Source organism: Bubalus kerabau, chromosome 13, assembly GCF_029407905.1.
Source record: "Bubalus kerabau isolate K-KA32 ecotype Philippines breed swamp buffalo chromosome 13, PCC_UOA_SB_1v2, whole genome shotgun sequence".
Taxonomy (NCBI): domain Eukaryota; kingdom Metazoa; phylum Chordata; class Mammalia; order Artiodactyla; family Bovidae; genus Bubalus; species Bubalus kerabau.
The window spans coordinates 48,429,957-48,452,046 of record NC_073636.1 but is presented as its reverse complement, the minus strand read 5'-3'; the positions used below and the strand labels follow the sequence as shown (position 1 = coordinate 48,452,046).

Sequence of the window (22,090 nt, the reverse complement as noted above, 5' to 3'; positions counted from 1 at the left end):
GAGCACAGACATAGAGAAGGGTAGGGGGGAGGGATAAATTAGAAGATTGAGACTGACATGTATACACTACTATATATAAAATAAACAACTATAAGGACCTGCTGTAGAGCACAGAGAACTCTATTCAGTATTCTATAACGGCTTATATGGAATTTAAAAAGGAGTGGGTATATGTATATGTGTAACTGCTTCACTTTGGTGTACACTTGAAGCTAACACAACACTGTAAATCAACTATACATCAATAAAATTTTTTTAATTAAAATTTTTTTTAATTAAAAATTTTTTAAAAAATGAAGCTGCTCCTGACCAAGCAGGGCAGGACAGGGGTTGAGACATCCTTTGTTCAGAGGGTGACAGAGGGTGTGGGCAACAGGCAGGCGGAAGCAAAAATGAGAGGAAGGAGTCCACTTGGGCAAACGATTCCTTTTCTTCTTCCACCACAAGTTGACAAGGCTGCATCCATCAATTCAGCATATCATAAATGAGTTTACACATACTTTGGTGAGTGGTGCACATTTGTTTTTTTCTCACCTCTCACATTTAGAATCTGGTGGAGATGAACAGACTTTTTTTCTTTTAATTTGTGAATCTTAGCTCTTATTTTAGATGGTTCAAATGTTCCTTCCATACCCAGTGAATATAAAACAGGAAACTCTGGCACTGGAGAAGCAAAGGTATGATTAAGATGTGATGCACCTTTTGGAAACATATTTAAATTATTTGGGGACACACGTTCTCAGTCACATGGTCACAGTTTTACAACTTGATTGAATTCTCTTATTTGATTCAGCATAAGGCTTTGTACCCTTCAAAAAAACTAACTCATCAAGGGACTTGTTTGGCACTCCAGTGGTTAGGACTCCATACTTCCACTGCAGGGGGCCCAGGTTCTATCCCTAGTCAGTGCCCCCCCCCCCCAAAAAAAACCCCCAAAACTCATCAAATGGAAGCCTGTTCTCTTAGGTCAGGTTCTTCCAGAAGTAGACTCTGAGTCAAGGGTTCAGGTATAGGAGATTTATTATGGGAATACTCCCAGGAGACACCAGTAATTGAATGAGAGAAGGAGGGCAGGGAAAGGAAGGAGCCAGGAAAGGGTGAGATAGTGAAACCCCAGCTTTGACCTGACCAGGAGGGGAGCTCTTGTACTTGAATCATGCCTCAGAGCATGTCCTTCCTGGAAAGAAGGAAGGTGGACTTTTGGACTCCCAAACCACTTGGTCACTGGCCTTAGGTCAAAGGGATGGCCTAAAGGCAATAAAACCACCAGACACTGCCAGCTCTCCATTTGGACTGGACTGGCTCCAGGACCAGATCACAGATGCCAGCCTTGGCCTGCAAAGCACTTAGCTGGGGGCTGGGCACACCAAGCTGGCAAGAGACCTGATGGGTTCTGGGTGATGCACCAATGGTATTGGCCACAGGGATACTCTCCTCCTGCCCCCATACACCTGCTCTCACCACCAGGCACCAGTTACTGGTCTTTCATCAAGTTCTGCTGCAAGAGGAAATGAATAATATCTTTTGAAAGTCCTGGGGTCAGCTTTTCATCCTGTAGAGACGTACTTCCTTCTCTGACTGGGTAGAAGTGGGCATCCCTGGAATGTTTCTGTAAGATGGAGCAGCCATTCTGGTTGAAGATGACCCGGGCCATCTGAAAACTGCGGAGGGTGTACGTTTGGTTCTCCTGGTCCTTCAGTTCATTGATTTTCTGAGACAGGCACTGGCAAACAGATGTGGAGAGTGTATTTCCAGAAGCTGGCTGTGGATTGCCAAATACTTCATAGAATTTATCCAGAGATTTCCGAAGTCCATCATCCTCTTCCTTGGTTTCTGGTTGGCCCTTCACAGAAGGGTAAAGCCAGGAGTTCTCAGAGGTCCAGGAATCATTTTGCTCAGTATTTAGGTTACTGCTGTCTGCAAGACAAAATACATTCCAATCTTCAAACACATATTTTAAAATATCAGAAAGCAAGGCAAGAGCAAATGATATTTCTTTTCAGTTAACATACTCACTGTTCCTTGGTCCTGGATGAAGCACAAGCTGGAATCAACACTGCTGGGAGAAATATCAATAACCTCAGATACGCAAATGACACCACCCTTATGGCAGAAAGCGAAGAGGAACTAAAGAGCTTCTTGATGAAAGTGAAAAAGGACAGTGAAAAAGCAGGCTTAAAACTCAGCATTCAAAAAATGAAGAATCATGGCATCCAGTCCCATCACTTCATGGCAAATAGGGAAACAATGGAAACAGTGACAGACTTTATTTTCTTGGGCTCCAAAATCACTGCAGATGGTGACTGCAGCCATGAAATTAAAAGACGCTTGCTCCTTGGAAGAAAAGATATGACCAACTTAGACAGCATATTAAAAAGCAGAGACATTACTTTGCCTACAAAGGTCTGTAGAAAGCTATGGTTTTTCCAGTAGTCATGTATGGATGTGAGAGTTGGACCATAAAGAAAGCTGAGTGCCAAAAAATTGATGCTTTTGAACTGTGGTGTTGGAGAAGACTCTTGAGAGTCCCTTGGACTCCAAGGAGATCGAACCAGCCAATCCTAAAGGAAATCAGTCATGAATATTCATTGGACTGATGCTGAAGCTCCAATACTTTGGCCACCTGATGTGAAGAACTGACTCACTGGAAAAGACCCTGATGCTGGGAAGGGTTGAAGGCAGTGGGAGATGGGGACGTCAGTGGATGAGATGGTTGGATGGCATCACCAACTCAATGGACATGAGTTTGAGCAAGCTCCGGGAGATGGTGATGGACAGGGAGGTCTGGCATGCTGCAATCCATGGGGTTGCAAAGAGTCGGACACAACTCAGCAACTGAACTGAACTGTTCCTTAGTAACTGGCAATGAGTAGAATAACCTGATTTCAGAATCTGTTCCCACTATCTAGGGATTATGCCACTCATTTCCTCAAAATAAGAATATCTTACTTGCATGTATCAGGCAGGGGTTCTTAACCTGGGAGTCTTTATATAGAAATTCAGGATGTTTATGAACTAGAATGGGGGAAAAACCTTATTTTCATTAACCTCTACCTGAAATTAAGAATTTCCTTCCATAAAGAATGTAGGCAACAAACTTATTAGCAGCAGCATCTGTGACTCTGTTACCAACAGATCACAGCTATTTTTATTTCATATTAAACTTTATTGAAGATGTTTTAAAATATCACTTATGCTTATCACTATGTATGGACCAAACCGTCCTTCCAGAATTCATATGTTGAAGGCCTAATTCCTAGTGTGACTGTAATTGGAGATGGGACTTTAAGGTTATTAAGGTTAAATTAAGTCATAAGGGTGAGGCCCTAATCAGACAGGACTTGAAAGCCTTATAAGAAGAGGAAAAGATCCCTCTCTCCCCTTCACACCCCCTCCCCACCCCCATGTGCAAGAACCAAGGAAAGGACATGTGAGCATGTAAGCACACAATGAAAAGGTGATCTTCTGTAAGCAAGAAGGAAAGCCCGTGCTCACACCCTGATCTCAGGCTTCCAGCCCCCAGAACTGTGAGAAGATATATGCATTTCTTTTGTGTGAGCCTCCCAGTTGATGGTACTTTGTTATGGCAGCCTGAGTAGTCGAAAACACACTGCTCTGAAATCACCATAGTTATTACTTCTGATACTAGATCTTATTATATAAGTGTTAATAAAAAGCATTATATATTGATTACAATATCATATCTTTGTTCTTTGTTTTAATAACTATTTTTCAATATTTTTTCCTTAGTAATCCTATATATTTTAATTCATGTATTTAAAAACACTATTCTGAGAAGTTGAGAGGCTGCACCAGAGGCCAAAGGAATTCATGGCACAAACACAGCAATGACCCCTAACATACAGTTTTGGGCCTTTATACAGTTCAGACATTTTCTTTTCTACTCCCTATAAGAATCCTTTAGACTCTTTACCTCTAAATTAAAGTTACCATTTTTTGTGCTTTTTAAAGGAGGGGTAACAAATTAAGTGATTTAATAATAAAGAAGAAACCAGATCTAAAGACAAATCTTAGTTCTTGATCTAACCTGTTCCTCTCTGGACACCCTAATTCTTAACATAGGAATCCTTTAGGTCATTTGAAACAATGTTCCTATTGATGTGTTCTAGAAAAGACTTTATACAAAAAATTAATTTGCAAGTTGCAGAATTCCTTATACAGCTAGCAGTTTTATTCTTTAAAATTTCATACTTTAAATCAAACTGTATTTTCCTTTTTTCACTACGACATAAGCTTTATTAAATTGCTAGCTTTAATTTCACACACACCCTACCCTTGCTAACTCAATTAATAGTTATAATAAAAATATTTGTACTTGCTAAAGATGAAGAAAGTTGAATGGCGCACTGGGTGAAGTTTAAAAAAGGAGGCAGGATTTGATGTTTTGACTCTAGTTTTCCTACCAGGTAGACATGACATCTTTCTGAGCTTTGGCTTTCTCATCCATAAAACAAGAGTTTTACTAAATGATCTCTTTCCCAGAACTTCCATGGTAATACAGGGAATGGAAAAGTATAATCCAAAGCATTAGAGTATACAAAAAGAACATGCACTTAAGTTCTGTGAGACACATGCAGGGCCACACGTGGACAAGCACCCACTAATTCAACACACATTTAAGAGCAATCTAATGATAACAGTGTAACTCATTACAAGTTGCTACAAAATACACAGAGGATGCTGAAGACCATGGCCTTCACCTGAGACTCACATTTCAACTGGACCTCAATTAGAAAGAGAAGACATACTTCTAGACATCAAAAATACTCACAGGATGTGTGTGTGTGTGTGTGTGTTGTAAATACACAAAGATAGGATGATATTGACTGGGGACAGTATGGATACAAAGGACAAATGCAGTGTTAGGGAAGGATCAGCATGTAGCAGAAACAGTGAGGGGTGCCTCTTTGGAGAAGGTTACATGCAGTCTTATTATGAAGGGACCAGCAATCAGAGACCATGGAAACAGAAGGAGGGTTAGTGAACAAGGCCATGTGGCAAGAAGAAGCAGAAACTGAATAATTCCATGGCTGGCATCAACATCCTCCTCTACTAGTTGGCTATATCTTCAGCAGCCTGAGATGCAGCATGGAGGCAGAAGGAGAGAGAATTCATAGAGTGGCCAGACAGATTCCTGGGGCAGACAACAGACACCATGGCTTTCTAAAGAATTTAGTGGCAGAGATGGTATATCCATTACACTGGATTTCAGCAAGTCTAAAACTATGTCCCAGGCCCCTCAATCATAAAAAATAAAATACAATTTTTTAAAAAGAAAAAGAAATTTCCTTTGTTGTTGATATGCCCAGAACTTCTGCCTAAATTCCCCCCCAATAAGCCCCTTAATGAACTGCAGCCTCCTGGATGGGTGGAGGGTGAGGGAGGCAGAAGCTGGCTTCTTTCTGGTCCTGGTGTCAGAGAAACAGCAGGAGAGGACTTCCTAGCCACCCAACTTGGAATGCTAAACACACTTTCAAATAGCAACTTTCTTATCCACACAGGTCAATAGGTTCTATAATGTGGAAGGTAATGTGAATAGACAGAGTGGAAAGTTTGGGATCATCTAAAGCAGAGTGATTCATAACACAGTTTCCAAAGTCAAGTAGACCCAAATTCAAATCCCTGCCCTGCCAAGTTCAAGTTGTGCAAACACGGAGTAAATTACTTAACATCTCTGAGACTCAGTTTCTTCATGTGAAAAATGGAAATACTACCAGTTATCAGCTAATGATTCTCATGTTGTGAGAACTGACTAAGATAATACATGCAAAGCACTTAACCCACCTTGAAGAATGGCTGATTCCAGGCTGGTGATAGGGAAGTATAAGCCCGGAACATGAATCCATAAAATAATTGAAAGTTTGATGAGAAACAGGCTATTTACAGCTCATAGTACCTCCCCATAAGATACTTATTAGTTATGAAAGGAAAAAGAATAACTTGATATATAGTGGAGAAGCATGGCAAGTATCACCATACACAAGGGATCTAAGAGCAACATCAGTAACAGGACAAATCAAAATCATGTGTGACCTGATCCAGTGAACAGGAAGGCCCAGCATCACTTCTTGGATAGTCTTGCCAAAGGTGCAGCACCTGAACCAATTATGATGAAGCGGCAGACAAAACCAAATCAAGAGAAGTTCTACAAAATGAATGGCCCGTACTCTTCCGAAGTGCCAAGTTCATGAAAACCAAAGAAAGGCTGAGCAACTGTTCCAGACTGAAGGAGACTACAGAGACAGGACAACTAAATGTAGCATGGGATTTCCTTTGGCTCCTTTTGCAGAACATTCTTGGGCCCCTTGAATGGAGTCTGGGGATTAGATGGTAGTAAGGTGTTACTGTTACTTTTCTGATTTTCATGGTTTCATTGGACTTTGTAGGAGAATGTCCTTATTTGTAGGAAAATCAGAGGTGGTGGGCAACAAGTTGGCAACTTACTCTCAAATCATGAAAAAAAAGAAAAAACCTTTATATCATACTTGCAAATTTCTATGACTTTGAGATTGTTTCAAGGAAAAAAAAATAAAACAAACCTCTGAAGGAATAATTGTTAAAATGTCTTGGGTAGCCTACTATAAAATTAAAACAATCATAAAAGCCTTAGTCCAGGGATTGGCAAATATAGTTGCCTAACAAATGTACTGCCATTAGAGAGGTGAGGGGAAAGGGAAAAGGGAAGGATCCCACCATGGCAGGGCGAGGTGTCCCTTTCCACCTTCTTTCCCACAGATGATCTGGTCCTGGGGGTAAAGGCAGGAAGCCAGGGGCTGGGGAGGGTCAATGGGAAGAAGTGGGGAGAGAAGGAGAGCTACACAGAGACACTCCAAGTAGTAGGGTGTGTACTTATTAAGTAGCTGGTCAATAACTTGGATATGCAGATTTAAAACTTCTCATCTGTGTTCCATTTTTATGTTTCATTTAATTTTTGAAATTCAGTGTCCATGGAAGAACCTAAAAACCTAGCCTGTCATCTCTATTTTCAGGGATATGTCAAGCAGCTGGCAATTCATCTTCAAAGAGACCCTCCTTCCCCTTTCCAGAAGAGTAATGACAATATGGATTGAGTTATTTACTACGTCAGTTCTTTTGAACACTGCTTCTAGTTCATTTCGACTTTAATTACCTTTAAAAATTTGCTTTACCACTGACTACAAAGTCATCTCTTTAATCATGTGGCTGTGGTGAACTTTTGGATATATTACTGTTTCTTCACCAGTATACAAAGCCAGCCACTTCTTTTCCTGATGTACCTACACACAGACAGAAGATGGATATCTGATAACTTGGTCAGTTCCTGCTCAGTGGAGCATCCTCACAGCTATATTCAAACCCCACCTTATTCTACCTGTTGCTAGAGCTCAGACTTGTAGGGCTCTCAACTGGGGATAGAAATGTCTACTCCAGGGACAGTCTGGGGATGCTTTTGTGTCAGTGACTGGAAAGCGTTACTTGCATTTAGTGAGTGGGATCAAAGATGTAAATGTCCTACAAGGCATGGAAGAATCCCATATATCAGAGAATCATCCTTTCCCCAAATCCCAGTAATGCCCTACACTCCCAGGGAGCGACACTGGCTCAAAGGATTCTGGAAGGAGTGGGAACTGAATGCTGAATCCCACAGAGTTGTAACAGATTGATTTGCCTTGAGCTCTCCAAGGCATTTTTGCTATTGATACCTGCATAGTGAATGCCTTTCTAGGGGGTCACCTGTTTGCACCATGCATTCCTTCCCTCCAAGGCTTTGAGACGCCTTTTTATTTTCTCAGTGAGGGCCCCAATCCTAATAATTCTGGCATTATATAAATTGGGTGGAATTTCCCTTTCTATTTCAATATGCTTTCGATGGTGAATAGATTTCTTTAGGATTTGAAAGAAGAAAGCAGGAAGGATGGGGCTTGAGATCACAATGCTTTTGCATGCATTGCTTCCAGGGCAACTATCTACCAGAGGTAAATTGTTAAATTTTCTTTGACCAAAGAGAGTAGTGATAATATATAGATATTTAAGATTCTTATAGACCTAAAAACTACTTTTATATCTTTAGGAGTTATAGATGCTATTTGAGTTTAGTAATCCAAGACAATCAATTAGCATGGAGCATTTGAGATTAATAGTTGTATTCTGAGATTAATGCCATTAGCCTTCAGAAAGCCAGATATTTAATGAGAGTTTCTCCCAGTAAATCTTCCAAGGCTACTACTTCTGTGGTTGATAAATGCACAGTGGTATTTTTATCTCTGTGAAACATTTTAGCCTTCAACTTTTAAGTTTCTTTTAGATGGATTTGATATTTAGAACTCTGCCTCCTCCATGCAGAAGCATCAATAGCCGCCTACTCTGCCTTACTTGCAGAGAAGGCAATGGCAACCCACTCCAGTACTCTTGCCTGGAAAATCCCAGGGACGGGGGAGCCTGGTGGGCTGCCGTCTATGGGGTCGCACAGAGTCGGACATGACTAAAGCGACTTAGCAGCAGCAGCAGCAGCTGCCTTATTTGTCCAGTTTCTTTTACCAGCAACTGCTAATTGGGAGGATCTGTGGCTTCAAGGATGTACAGAGCTGACAGAAATCTAACCCAACACTTAATAAAAATATGGAGAATGATCAGGATTTAAAGAAAGAAGGAATATGTGGTTTGTATAATCTCCTATGTTGCTTGGGCAGGGGTGGAGGGAGCTGCCCCTTTCTCAGGGTGCTGCATGGCACTCCCAAGGGTAGCTCTGTTGCCTCAGTTTGTCTGTTGGAGGCTCCCTGGGTTCCGTGTGGCTCTAAGAAAAATTTATGGGCATGAGAACAAGGAGAATGGGAGAAGGGGAACACATCCTGGTGAGGGGTGGTCACTCACTAGCACACTTTGGATGCACTGACTCATCTCCTTCATGACGGCAGTCAGAGGCCTCCCAACGTCCCTACATGGGTGACCTACCAATTTTAGTATATCAGGGGCTGTGGCCCAAAGATCTGGGGCACCCCCTGTGAGGCTGCATCTTCCTGCTCCAAACCTCACTTGCTTTTCCTTCCTTTATATCCTCTTCTTTCCTCTTATTCTTGCTGCCTCACTCCATACTCTGGAGGAACAGAGGAGTGAGCAGGATCACTGGATGAACAAGAACAAGTCCTACATCCAGCCCTACAGACCCCAGGGAAATCAAACCGGTGCTGACACCTCTGCATCCTGACTTCTTTCCTGATCCTTGAGCATATCAAGAATGCTCCCGCCTCAAAACCAGGACTTCCCTGGTGGCCCAGTGGCTAAGACTCTATGCTCCCAATGCAGGGGATCCAGGTTCAACCCCTGACCAGGGAACTAGATCCCATGTGCTGCAACTAGAGTCCACAGTCAGCAACAAAGATCCTGCATGCTGCAACTAAGACTGGTGCAGCCAGATAAGTAAATAAATATTTTTTTAAAAAAGAAAAGAAGGTTCCCTCTTCAAAACCTTTGCACTTGCTATTCCTCCCCATGGAACATGCTTGCTCCACATATCTGCACAATCGGTTTCCACACCACCATCAGTTCTCCGCTCAGATATTTGTTACCTTCTCAGTGAGGCCTTCTGTATGAGTGGCCTAGGGTGGCCTAGGTTATGCTACATAACAAGCAAATCCCAAATCTCATAAAACAACAAATGATTATTTCTTACTATTTGCACTCTGTCATGCTACTAGCAGATCTGTATCATCCTTGCCCTTACCCTAGAACCCAGGCCACTACCTCAACATTGCTTAGTGACTATGGAACAGCATGGTAGGGCAGTCCCTGGGAGAGCACTGTCGTTTCTGTTCTCACATCAATGCCAATGTTAAGTTGTATGGCCAAACCTGATTTCAAAAGAATGAGGAAGAAAAATTCTCCCATAGGGAGAGGAAGAGATTACTGGTGAACAATAATTCAGTCTGCCACACTTTTCTGGAGCACAGTATTTAAAACTGTATTTCTTTCACTTCCTAGATCCTGCTGCTGCTGCTGCTAAGTCGCTTCAGTCATGTCTGACTCTGTGCGACCCCAGAGACGGCAGGCCACCAGGCTCCCCCGTCCCTGGGATTCTCCAGGCAAGAACACTGGAGTGGGTTGCCATTTCCTTCTCCAATGCATGGAAGTGAAAAGTGAAAGTGAAGTCACTCAGTCGTGTCTGACTCTTAGCGACCCCATGGACTGCAGCCCAAGAGGCTCCTCCGTCCATGGGATTTTCCAGGCAAGAGTACTGGGGTGGGGTGCCACCGCCTTCTCCGAGATCCTAGCTGTCCCTATTTCCCTTGTCTGTCTTATAGTTTCCATATAAACCTAACAGCCTTTAATAATACATGATTCGTTGTTTACTGTCGATCTTCTCCTACTCAAAGTTTTTTGTCACTCTCATTATCTGTTGTATCACCATGGCCAAGCAGATGGTAGATACATTTTAAAAGTTTTGATGTTTTGTTTTATTTGATAAGTTTTACTTTCAAAGGTACATGTAAATGTGTGTATTACTATGGTAACCAGTATTCACTAGGGTGACTGGGATGTTTGCCCGGGAAACCTCAGTTTGTGCCTGTTGTCTCAATTATTTATTAAGAGTATCCTTTTTCACTCTCAAAAGGGCCCTGGGTTACATAATCCACTATATGAACATATGAATCATGACATGTTACACTTATAAGCTGATGCTGGAGGAAGGGGCAGATATATCTTGGTCAACAGTGAGACATTCCACCACACACACCTGGAGGCAAGGTAGGGGAGGGTTGACTTTTGATGCCAGAAATAATCCCAGTCTGTGGTATAAATAATGTACCTACAGATTTTTGTTTCTTTGTTTTTACTAAAACTTCTGTGGATTTGTTCTACTGTATTCTAAGAAAATCCTCTTTTTCTACACTTGCTTTTTCAGACCTGGTATTTTTCCTACTCACTTGCTGTCCAAGAAATTTTGATTACTGCCCTGCAAGTGAAGGGCTTCAGTTTACTCTACTCTATCAGCAACTTGCTTAGATTCCTCTTTCTGGTTTCATCTGGCTATCCCCCACCCCTCAAGGAATAGCATCAGCATTGTTATTCCCCATCTCATTAGTAACATAAAATCAATGACCAGAAAAACATAAGCTTAAGCCTCCTTTTGCCTGATGGCTTATACATTTTAGAATCTGCAAACTGTTTCTTTAAGGGACATAAACCACATACTCATAAGGAAAGGCAAGGAGATACTCATATTAGGATATTTAATCCAAATTAACACTTCAAAGGATGGATGGTGTGGTCAGGTGCTTTTGAAACCACAGTCTAGGTCTGTATTTACATCTTTTCAAAAGTAAAAGCATGGATGAATCACCCAACAGATGCTAAGGGCAGAGAACAGAGTCCTCTAAATGGCAACTGCTGAGAAATAAAATGAATGCTGAAAAATTTTAAAAAAATATGTGTCATAGGTGAACAGCCCTAAGAGTAGGTGCCCAGAGCAATTAATAAAGGTCAATCTCTACTGTCTGATTTATAAACTATCTTACTTTTATCTTGGCATTTTAAATTTTTTCTGAAGAGATTAAAATTCAAAATTTTCTAAAGAGATTAAATTCTGAAAATTACAGAGAACAATAATATCCAAGTTCACACCACTCCAGATTGACAATTACTTATGACATATTTGCTTCAAATCTTTTTTCCCTATTAAAGAATTAAACAATTCAATTAAAGTTGACATGTAAGTAGAAATTCCCACATAGAAACTGATTTCTTCCAGCCCATTTTTATGCTTTACATATATAAGTATCCATAAGCAAGATAGAGTGTTGCTTTATGTGTAATGGTCTTTTCAGTTTTATTTTCAAGGCCATGTAGGTTGTGTCTAATTTTTCACTTTTACAAACATGGCCTTAGTGAGCCCTTGTGTACTTGTGAGATTTTCTCTGGAAATACATCCAGGAGTGGAACTGCTGAGTTGAAGGAAACATGCGTTTTCAATTTCACGAGATCCTGCCAAATCACTTTCCCAACTGGTTGCAGCATTTACAGTCCCACCAGCGCTGTCTAGCTTTTCCTGTTTCTCCACAGCTTTGCCAAACCCTGATACTGTCAGATGCTTCAAGCTCTATCACCTTATTGGGTTCACATTTCCCTGATTACTCCTATGCTGAGCTGCTTTTCATATGGGTTTCCTTGCTGTAAACTGTCTGTTAATGTTCTTTACCATTTTCTTTTGAGTTTTTGTCTCTTTTCTATCTTCTTTTTAATGGCTTATAAAATTAAAAAGAAAACAATATCTTTTCTGACTTTTCTCCAATTAATCTCAAGACCAGATTTTTCCAGACTGGAGATTTTTTTTAAAATGTGAGGATGAAAAAAAGACGACACGAAAAGCCTCAAGTCCTATTTTTGTTTTAACCGCAAACCTGCTTCCCAAACAAAACAACTCTGTGTTAGTCTATCACTACGAAAAAGTGATACTGTGTTTCTACTCCATTTAATAAAAAGTCATGATCCAGGGGCCGGGGACACATCCAGCTTATTGAATCTCATTTTCCAGACAGAAAAATTAAGACAGGACCAAGTCTCCAGAGTCACTTGATGAAGGGATTGGCAAAGAGAACACACAAAAAAGGCTAACAGGCTCATTATTTTTCTTAATTAAAATCATTTTCATATAACTACTATTTGCCACAATGAGGACCACTGATGGTGATGATGAGCCAGGTAGGGCGTTCAAGAGTCTCCCTAGATGATTCATAATCAACATTTAGAAACCACAAGCTTAGATACTAGAAATGCTTAACAATTCTCTTCTTTACTATGAGACTGAGGCTTAGCCTGAAGCTTGATTTTAAAACAGCTTGAATTGCCTTTTCTTCTTTTCTTTCAGTTGCTCAGTTGTGTCTGACCCTTTGGAGACCCCAGTAGACCCCGGATGAAGGCTTACCTGTCCTTCACCATCTCCCGGAGCTTGCTCAAACTCATGTCCATTGAGTCGGTGATGCCACCAACCATCTTCCTCTCTATCGTTCCCTTCTCCTGCCTTCAATCTTTCCCAGCATCAGGGTCTTTTCCAATGAGTCAGTTCTTCACATCAGGTGGCCAAAGTATTGGAGCTTCAGAATCAGTCCTTCCAATGAATATTCAGGATTGATTTCCTTTAGGATTGACTGGTTTGATCTCCTCACAGTCCAAGAGACTCTCAAGAATCTTCTCAAACACCACAGTTCAAAAGCATAAATTCTTCAGCACTCAGCCTTCTTTATGGTCCAACTCTTCATCCATACATGACTACTGGAAAAACCATAGCTTTGACTCTACAGACCTCTGCCAGCAAAGTAATGTCTCTGCTTTTTAATATGGTGTCTAGGATGGTCATAGCTTTTCTTCCAAGGAGGAAGCCTCTTTTAATTTCATGGCTGCAGTCACCATCTGCAGTGATTTTGGAGCCCAAGAAAATAAAGTCTGTCACTGTTTCCATTGTTTCCCCATCTATTTGCCATGAAGTAATAGGACTAGATGCTATGATCTTTAGTTTTTGAATGTTGAGTTTTAAGCCAGCTTTTTCATTCTCCTCTTTCACCTTCATTAGGAGGCTCTTTAGTTCCTCTTCACTTTCTGCCATAAGGATGGTGTCATCTGCATATCTGAGGTTATTGATATTTCTCCCAGAAATCTTGATTCCAGCTTGTGCTTCCAGCCCAGCATTTCAATGATGTATTCTGCATATAATTAAATAAGCAGGGTGACAATATACAGCCTTGATATACTCCTTTCCCAATTTGGAATCAGTCTGTTCCATGTCTGGTTCTAACTGTTGCTTCTTGACCTGCATACAAGTTTCTCAGGAGCCAGGTGAGATGGTCCAGTATTCCCATCTCTTTAAGAATTTTCCACAGTTTGTTGTGAGCCACACGGTCAAAGGCTTTAACAAAGTCAATGGTGCAGGAGTATATGTTTTTCTGGAATTCTCTTGCTTTTTCTCTGATCCAATGGATCATATTTTGTTAAGTAGCAATTAAGTTACTGGAACAGAGAACCTGACCCTTTCACTGTTAGAAAAGCCATGGGGAGTCACCTCGTTCAACTCTCCTCACTTTCTGGATCAGAACATTTTAGCTAGAGCTGGAATAAGAACTGAGGCCCCCACAAACACAGAGAACAGACTTGTGGTTGCCAAAGGAAGGGCTGGTGGGTGAGGGATGGACTGGAAGTCTGCAGTTAGCAGATGCAAACTATTACATATTGGATGGATAACAACAAGGCACAGGGAACTATATTCAATATCTTTTTTTTTTTTTTTTTTTACTGTATTGGGTCTTCATTGCAGCATGCAGGCTTCTCTTGTTGTGGTGCACAGCCTTAGCTGTCCCGTGACATGTGGGATCTTAGTTCCCCAACCTGTGATTGAACCCTTGTCCCCTTCATTGGAAGGCAGATTCTTATCCGCTGGACCACCAGGGAAGTCCCTGTACTCAATATCAGGAGATAAGCCATTATGGAAAAGAATATTTTGAAATATATATATATATATTTGTGTGTGTGTGTAACTGAAACATTTTGCTGTACAATAGAAATTAACACAATATTGTAAACCAACTATTCTTTAATTTTCAGTTCAGTTCAATTCACTTGCTCAGTTGTGTCCGACTCTTTGTGAACCCATGAACCACAGCATGCCAGGTCTCCCTGTCCATCACCAACTCCCGGAGTCCACCCAAACCCATGTCCATTGAGTCAGTGATGCCATCCAACCATCTCATCCTCTGTCATCCCCTTCTCTTCCTGCCCTCAATCTTTCCCAGCATCAGGGTCTTTTCAAATGAGTCAGCTCTTCGCATCAGGTGGCCAAAGGATTGGAGTTTCAGCTTCAGAATCAGTCCTACTAATGAACACCCAGGACTGATTTCCTTTAGGATGGACTGGTTGGATCTCCTTGCAGTCCAAGGGACTCTCAAGAGTCTTCTCTAACACCACAGTTCAAAAGCATCAATTCTTCGGCGCTCAGCTTTCTTTATAGTCCAACTCTCACATCCATATATGAGCTTTTTTAATATGCTGTCTAAGTTGGTCATAACTTTCCTTCCAAGGAGTATTGTCACAAAGAAAAAAGAACTATGACCCCTAGACCTCATCCACATTCTGAGCACCAGGAACCCTGAGATGAGATGACCAGGTGAGGCCATCACACAAGGGACCTAAGCTTCTTCAGGAACCTTTGGGAATTATGAGCTTCAAGGTATCATTTAAAGCAATCATTTTAAAGTATTTTTCCCCTCCCAAACTATTTTAAAAACCTAATTTACATGGGAATTTTCAGCAAATTTGTTTCCTATCCAGGCCTAGCTAGTAAGGAACAATTGTGAACAGAAAGGAAAAGCAAATGATTTGGATTTAGGTTGCTACAGCAACATTACTATTTTGAATATAGCTGTTTATTTCAGCAGAGTTAATTTAAACGTGAGTGGCTAATTAAGATGATGCTTGAAACTTTAACCTAAACCTTCACTGTAAGAAAAAGTAAGCACTTTAAAAATGATACCTGAAAGTGTTGCTGGAGACATACTTAGTAAGACGATCATGCTCCTCTGCTGGAGAACAGAAACCGGATCTGTTTTCTTTGAAGAAGGCAGGCCTACTCACAATCTGTCCAAATCCACAAGTCATTTCCTAATTGTAAGATTTAAAGGGGAACAGAATTCCTACCAAAACCAAGCCAGTTCCACTGTTGACACCACCAGTAAGACTTTCTGAGACTGACAAGGAAAGTCTGATGTTTCTCTACACACAGCAGTATTTGTGTTTGATGCATATTTATGTAAAGGGCTTCCCTGGTGGCTCAGCAGTCAAGAATCCACCTGCAATACAGGAGACACAAGTTCGATTCCTAGGTTGGGAAGATCCTCTGGAGAAGGAAATGGCAACCCACTCCAGTATTTTTGCCTGGAGAATTCCATGGACAGAGGAACCTGAAAAGCTATAGTTGATGGGGTCGCAAAGAGTTGGACATGACTAAACAACAACAAATACTTGTGTAAACATATTTCACTCTACATCAAATCAAAGTCAAGTATATCTACGAAGTGACAGACTGAATTGGAAGCAAACGGACCAGACCATATTTATGTATGTAAATATATCACTGAATGTTCCCTCTTCGAAGTGATCACCTTAGGGGGCAGGGGTAAGCTCTTAATTTAAAAACGTTGATGCTGCTGAGACCATTTTGGAGTTTCTTTAGAAAATGTCTTTACTTACTCTGGAAACTTCTTCTGTATGTCCTTATTAGTGGCAAATCTCCATCCTCAGAGGACAGAATTAGCTTTTTGGAAAATGTCAAGAGGTATTAGGAACAAAAACTGATAAATTGTGTATGTGATCATGCAGGGTAACAGGGCTTGGGTTAAAAAACAAGGTTTATCTCCAAAAGGAAACTACTTTTCTTATGTTTCACATGCTGGTTCTAAAAGCAGTTCCCACAAGGGAACTTCAAAGTTAGTTCTATGCAATGGAAGGCAGCATGGTTTCAGTGTACATATATTTTCACATCTGCTACCTTAAAGGACAGACTAATGTGGTTTTAATTTCTGGTTATTGTAAAAAAAAAAAAAAAAGCTCATAATCAGAAATCTGAATGCTTTTGTCCTAACAGACAAGACACTGGTGGACTTTGTATTTAGAAGACTTGAATTTGAATCCTATCATGGTCACTTACTGGGTATGTGACCATGGGAAAATTACTAAACATCTCTGAATCTCCATGTCCTCATCTGTAAAATGGAAATGAACAGCTCCTGCCTCATAGGACTATTGTAAGAACTAAATAATCTTTCAGTATAAAACCTAGTGTGGGACTTCCCTGGTGGTCCAGTGGTTAAGAATTCGCTTGCCAAAGAACGGGATATGAGTTCAATCCTTGGTCTGGGAAGATTCCACATGCTGTGGGGCTACTAATCTTGTGTGCCACAATTACTGAGCCCAAGAACCCTAGAGCCTGTGCTCTGCAACAAGAGAAGCCATCACAATGAGAAATCTGCACACTGTGAAAAAGAGTAGACCCCATTTGTTGGAAATAGAGAAAGTCCATGCATAGCAACAAAGACCCAGCACAGCCATAAATAAACAAATTTTTAAAAAACCTAGTGTGCTGTAAGTGTTCAACAAATATAGACTACTTTATAATTATCACAGTGACAAGAGTAATACCAGCAGCAGAGTTGTTACATGTAAGTATTAAGCTATTTGTCATTTAGCATCTAGGGTTATGTTTTATTTTTTGGCCACTCTGTATGTAGAATCGAACCCACGCTCCCTGCATTGGACACACAAAGTCTTAATCACTAGACCACCAGCAAAGTCCCAGCATCTAGGATTTTAAAAAGTGAATTGTAAAGGCTGCTATAGGTCTTCTCTGCAGTGATAAATGAATATCATAAGCAAAGTCCAGATGAACAAGCATTCATTTTGGACTAGAAGGAATATCACTTTTATCTACTGCCTTATCCTGGCATCAGGATTAGTGGAATGAATCAGAGTGAACATTGCCCATCTCACAGCAGTAGGACTATGACTACAGAGAGGTCCCAAGTGCATGCTATGCAAAGCAAACACAATCCCATCGTGGGTGGGAACAGCAGGTGCCTTAGAATGTGGGCATGTCACACACAGAAGCTCAGGCTGCTAGAGCCCTCATCTGTCCCCCAAGGTGCACCAGCCCCAGAGTGTGGGTGGGACTGAAATGACTCAACCTCCAGGGAGCCTCATGGGGGGGTGGTTTTGGAACTAGATGGGAGATCAAGTGAAGAATTTCAGCGAAAAGTTTATATTAATAAACACACTGAAGAAAGAAACAGACTACTTTGAAAAAAAAAAGAAAAGATTGAGAAACTAGGGAAGAAATGATCTGAGTTCACAGAATGACCCCCGGCTGACTCAGAAATGTAGTGTGACTTAAACTTTAAAATGGAAGATGAAACTGGGAAATGCAGTGAGAACAATTATAAGAGATATTTCTCAGTTTGCTTCTCTCTCCTTCCTTCCCCCACTAACAGCTAAATCTAAGAAGGGCAAAGCTTTGAGCCTTCTCTGAAACAAATAATTTCAGAGAACACAGAAAACACAGCAGAAGTAGGAAAAAAGCCATAAACAAAAATTTTTATATAGTATAATATACAACCTATGCAGAATATGCTTATAAACAGAAGTGAAACCCCCAGAAAGCTGAGGCTGACTGAATGACAGAAAATATGGGATGTGGGGGTTTAGGATGTATTTGTGTAGAAAATGTTTCTAACATGGAAACATGAACTCAACAAGGACTGCTGCTGTTGCTGCTGCTAAGTTGCTTCAGTCGTGTCCGACTCTGTGCGACCCCATAGAGGGCAGCCCAACAGGCTCCACCGTCCCTGGGATTCTCCAGGCAAGAATACTGGAGTGGGTTGCCATTTCCTTCTCCAATGCATGAAAGTAAAAAGTGAAAGTGAAGTCACTCAGTCGTGTCCGACTCTTAGCGACCCCATGGACTGCAGCCTACCAGGCTCCTCCGTCCATGGGATTTTCCAGGCAAGAGTACTGGAGTGGGGTGCCATTGCCTTCTCCGCAACAAGGACTAGGAGGTACAAATATGGAACTGAATTTCCACCTTTACAAGGACATGGCAAATAGTCCCTGTGACCAAACATCTAAAAATGCTGGGTAAAACTTTTAAAAAAATCTCTTATAACACATGACTAAGTTGGGATAAAATAAAGAAAGTCCTTAGAGACCAAGAGGAAAATAAGAGTGGGTATTCCAAGAGGAAAGTGAGTCCTGAGCTGGTGCCTAGAACCTAGTACATCAGTTTTAATGTCCACACAGCATTCAGGACACAAAGCCTAGATCATAGCAAGATGGGGGCCTGAGAGGAAGCTCACTGCACAAGGCTGAGAGTACTGTAGCTCCACCCTCAGAGAAAAGATGAACTAGGGAAAAAATATGCCTTGAAAAGGGTTGTAGAAACCTCCCTGGTGGTCCAGTAGTTAAGACTCTGAGCTTCCACTGCAGGGGACATGGGTTCAGTCCCTGGTCAGGAAACTAGGATCCCACATGACACGCAGTGAGGCCAAAATACTTTTTTAAATAAAAAATAAAAATAAAGAAAAGGATTACACTTAAAAAAAACTTGTCTGTCTTGGCTTTGTTCTAAGTGGAGAGAAAAAAAGAACCATCTCGCCAGAGATATAACTGTGAGCCAGACCTCACAAATTTATGTGGCCTGAGTTGAGACTATTTTGTAGTGAAAATCCTCTAAGCCAGGTATGTATTTTAATATGGTTCCAGACTGAAGTGCACTCATATGTTTGGAGAAAGCAAATGCAAATCCTTTTATAAGACTGTACTCTCAACTCCAAAAGAAACATATATAAAGTTCCATGGAATATGAGTTTACAACAAAAACAACACTCAAAAAATACATATTGAAACAAGGCACCTTTATTGACAGGGAATAAACAAAAGAAACAGCACTGGAATGAAACTCATGGAAACAGATTACTGAAATTAGCACAGAATATAAAATAAATACGCTTGTGTTAAAGAAATAAAATAGGGAATAGGCAATTTGACTAAAAACAAGAGACTGTGAAAAATAAACAGATAAACTAGAAGTTTAAAAGCTTAGAAAAATGTAAAATTATAATAATATTTATTTATACTTCAATAGCTGGGTAAAAATAGAAGATTAGACACTGCTGGAAAGAGAATTACAAAATGGAAATCAGATTTGAAGATATTAGTCAGAATTTAAGGAAATAATCCCATTCACCATTGCAATGAAAAGAATAAAATACTTAGGAATATATTTACCTAAAGAAACTAAAGACCTATATATAGAAAACTATAAAACACTGGTGAAAGAAATCAAAGAGGACACTAATAGATGGAGAAATATACCATGTTCATGGATCGGAAGAATCAATATAGTGAAAATGAGTATACTACCCAAAGCAATCTATAGATTCAATGCAATCCCTATCAAGCTACCAACAGTATTTTTCACAGAGCTAGAACAAATAATTTCACAATTTGTATGGAAATACAAAAAACCTTGAATAACCAAAGCAATCTTGAGAAAGAATGGAACTGGAGGAATCAACCTGCCTGACTTCAGGCTCTACTACAAAGCCACAGTCATCAAGACAGTATGGTACTGGCACAAAGACAGAAATATAGATCAATGGAACAAAACAGAAAGCCCAGAGATAAACCCACGTGCCTGTGGACACCTTATCTTTGACAAAGGAGGCAAGAATACACAATGGAGAAAAGACAATCTCTTTAACAAGTGGTGCTGGGAAAACTGGTCAACCACTTGTAAAAGAATGAAACTGGAACAATTTCTAACACTATACACAAAAACAAACTCAAAATGGATTAAAGATCTAAACCTAAGACCAGAAACTATAAAACTCTTAGAGGAGAACATAGGCAAAACACTCCCCGACATAAATCACAGCAGGATCCTCTATGACCCACCTCCCAGAATATTGGAAATAAAAGCAAAAATAAACAAATGGGACCTAATTAAAATTAAAAGCTTCTGCACAACAAAAGAAACTATAAGCAAGGTGAAAAGACAGCCTTCAGAATGGGAGAAAATAATAGCAAATGAAGCAACTGACAAACAACTAATCTCAAAAATACACAAGCAACTCCTACAGCTCAATTCCAGAAAAATAAACGACCCAATCAAAACATGGGCCAAAGAACTAAATAGACATTTCTCCAAAGAAGACATACAGATGGCTAACAAACACCTGAAAAGATGCTCAACATCACTCATTATCAGAGAAATGCAAATCAAAACCACAATGAGGTATCATTTCACACCAGTCAGAATGGCTGCGATCCAAAAGTCTACAAGCAGTAAATGCTAGAGAGGGTGTGGAGAAAAGGGAACCCTCTTACACTGTTGGTGGAAATGCAAACTAGCACAGCCACTATGGAGAACAGTGTGGAGATTCCTTAAAAAACTGGAAATAGAACTGCCATACAACCCAGCAATCCCACTGCTGGGCATACGCACCGAGGAAACCAGAATTGAAAGAGACAATTTCTCTGTGTACCCCAGTGTTCATTGCAGCACTGTTTATAATAGCCAGGACATGGAAGCAACCTAGATGTCCATCAGCAGATGAATGGATAAGAAAGCTATGGTACATATACACAATGGAGTATTACTCAGCCATTAAAAAGAATACATTTGAATCAGTTCTAATGAGGTGGATGAAACTGGAGCCGATTATACAGAGTGAAGTAAGCCAGAAAGAAAAACACCAATACAGTATACTAATGCATATATATGGAATTTAGAAAGATGGTAATGATAACCCTGTATGCGAGACAGCAAAAGAGACACAGATATATAGAACAGTCTTTTGGACTCTGTGTGTGTGGGGGGGGGATGATTTGGGAGAATGGCATTGAAACATGTATAATATCATATAAGAAATGAATCGCCAGTCCTGGTTTGATGCAGGATACAGGATGCTTGGGGTAGGTGCACTGGGATGACCCAGAGGGATGTATGGGGAGGGAAGTGGGAGGGGGGGTTCAGGATTGGGAACATGTGTACACCCATGGTGGATTCATGTTGATGTATGACAAAACCAATACAATATTGTAAAGTAATTAGCCTCTAATTAAAATAAATAAATTTAAACTAAAAAAAATTTAGCACAGAGAGACAAAGAAATGGAGAAAACAAAACAGAAGAAAATTAAGAGATGTGTAAGTCAAAGTGAGATGTTCTAATTGGAATTTCAGAAAAAGGCAATAGAGAGAACATAGGAAAGGCAATGCACAATGAGTTAATGGGTGAGAATGTCTTAGAACTGATAAAAGCATGAATTCTCAAATTTAACAATCACAATATTTTGTAAGCAGGCTAAATAGAAAAGATATTATTCCACTGCTTTCTTGCTTGCGTTGCTGCTATTGAGACATCAACAGTCAGCTTAATTATCATTCATTTATAAGCAATCTGTCTTTTCTTTATGGCTGGTTTTAGGATTTTTATTTTTGCCTTTGATAATATATTATCTTGTATCTATTAGGCCCTACATTTTGTTTCCTGAAAATT

General features: G+C 40.4%; 1 protein-coding gene across 4 annotated transcripts in view; it reads right to left on the bottom strand.

Moving 5' to 3' along the window:
- Window positions 1–427: 427 nt before the first annotated feature.
- SHLD1 (shieldin complex subunit 1) overlaps window positions 428–22,090 on the bottom strand; it is a 106,524-nt gene continuing 84,861 nt past the window's right edge. For 2 of the 4 annotated variants that reach the window (XM_055544241.1, XM_055544240.1), the window contains exon 3: window positions 428–1,917. In XM_055544241.1, the coding sequence (XP_055400216.1) occupies window positions 1,475–1,917 (443 nt within the window). In that variant the 3' untranslated portion in view covers window positions 428–1,474. The remainder of the gene's footprint in view (window positions 1,918–22,090) is intronic. The other 2 variants (XM_055544247.1, XM_055544246.1) reach the window with 1 other exon arrangement.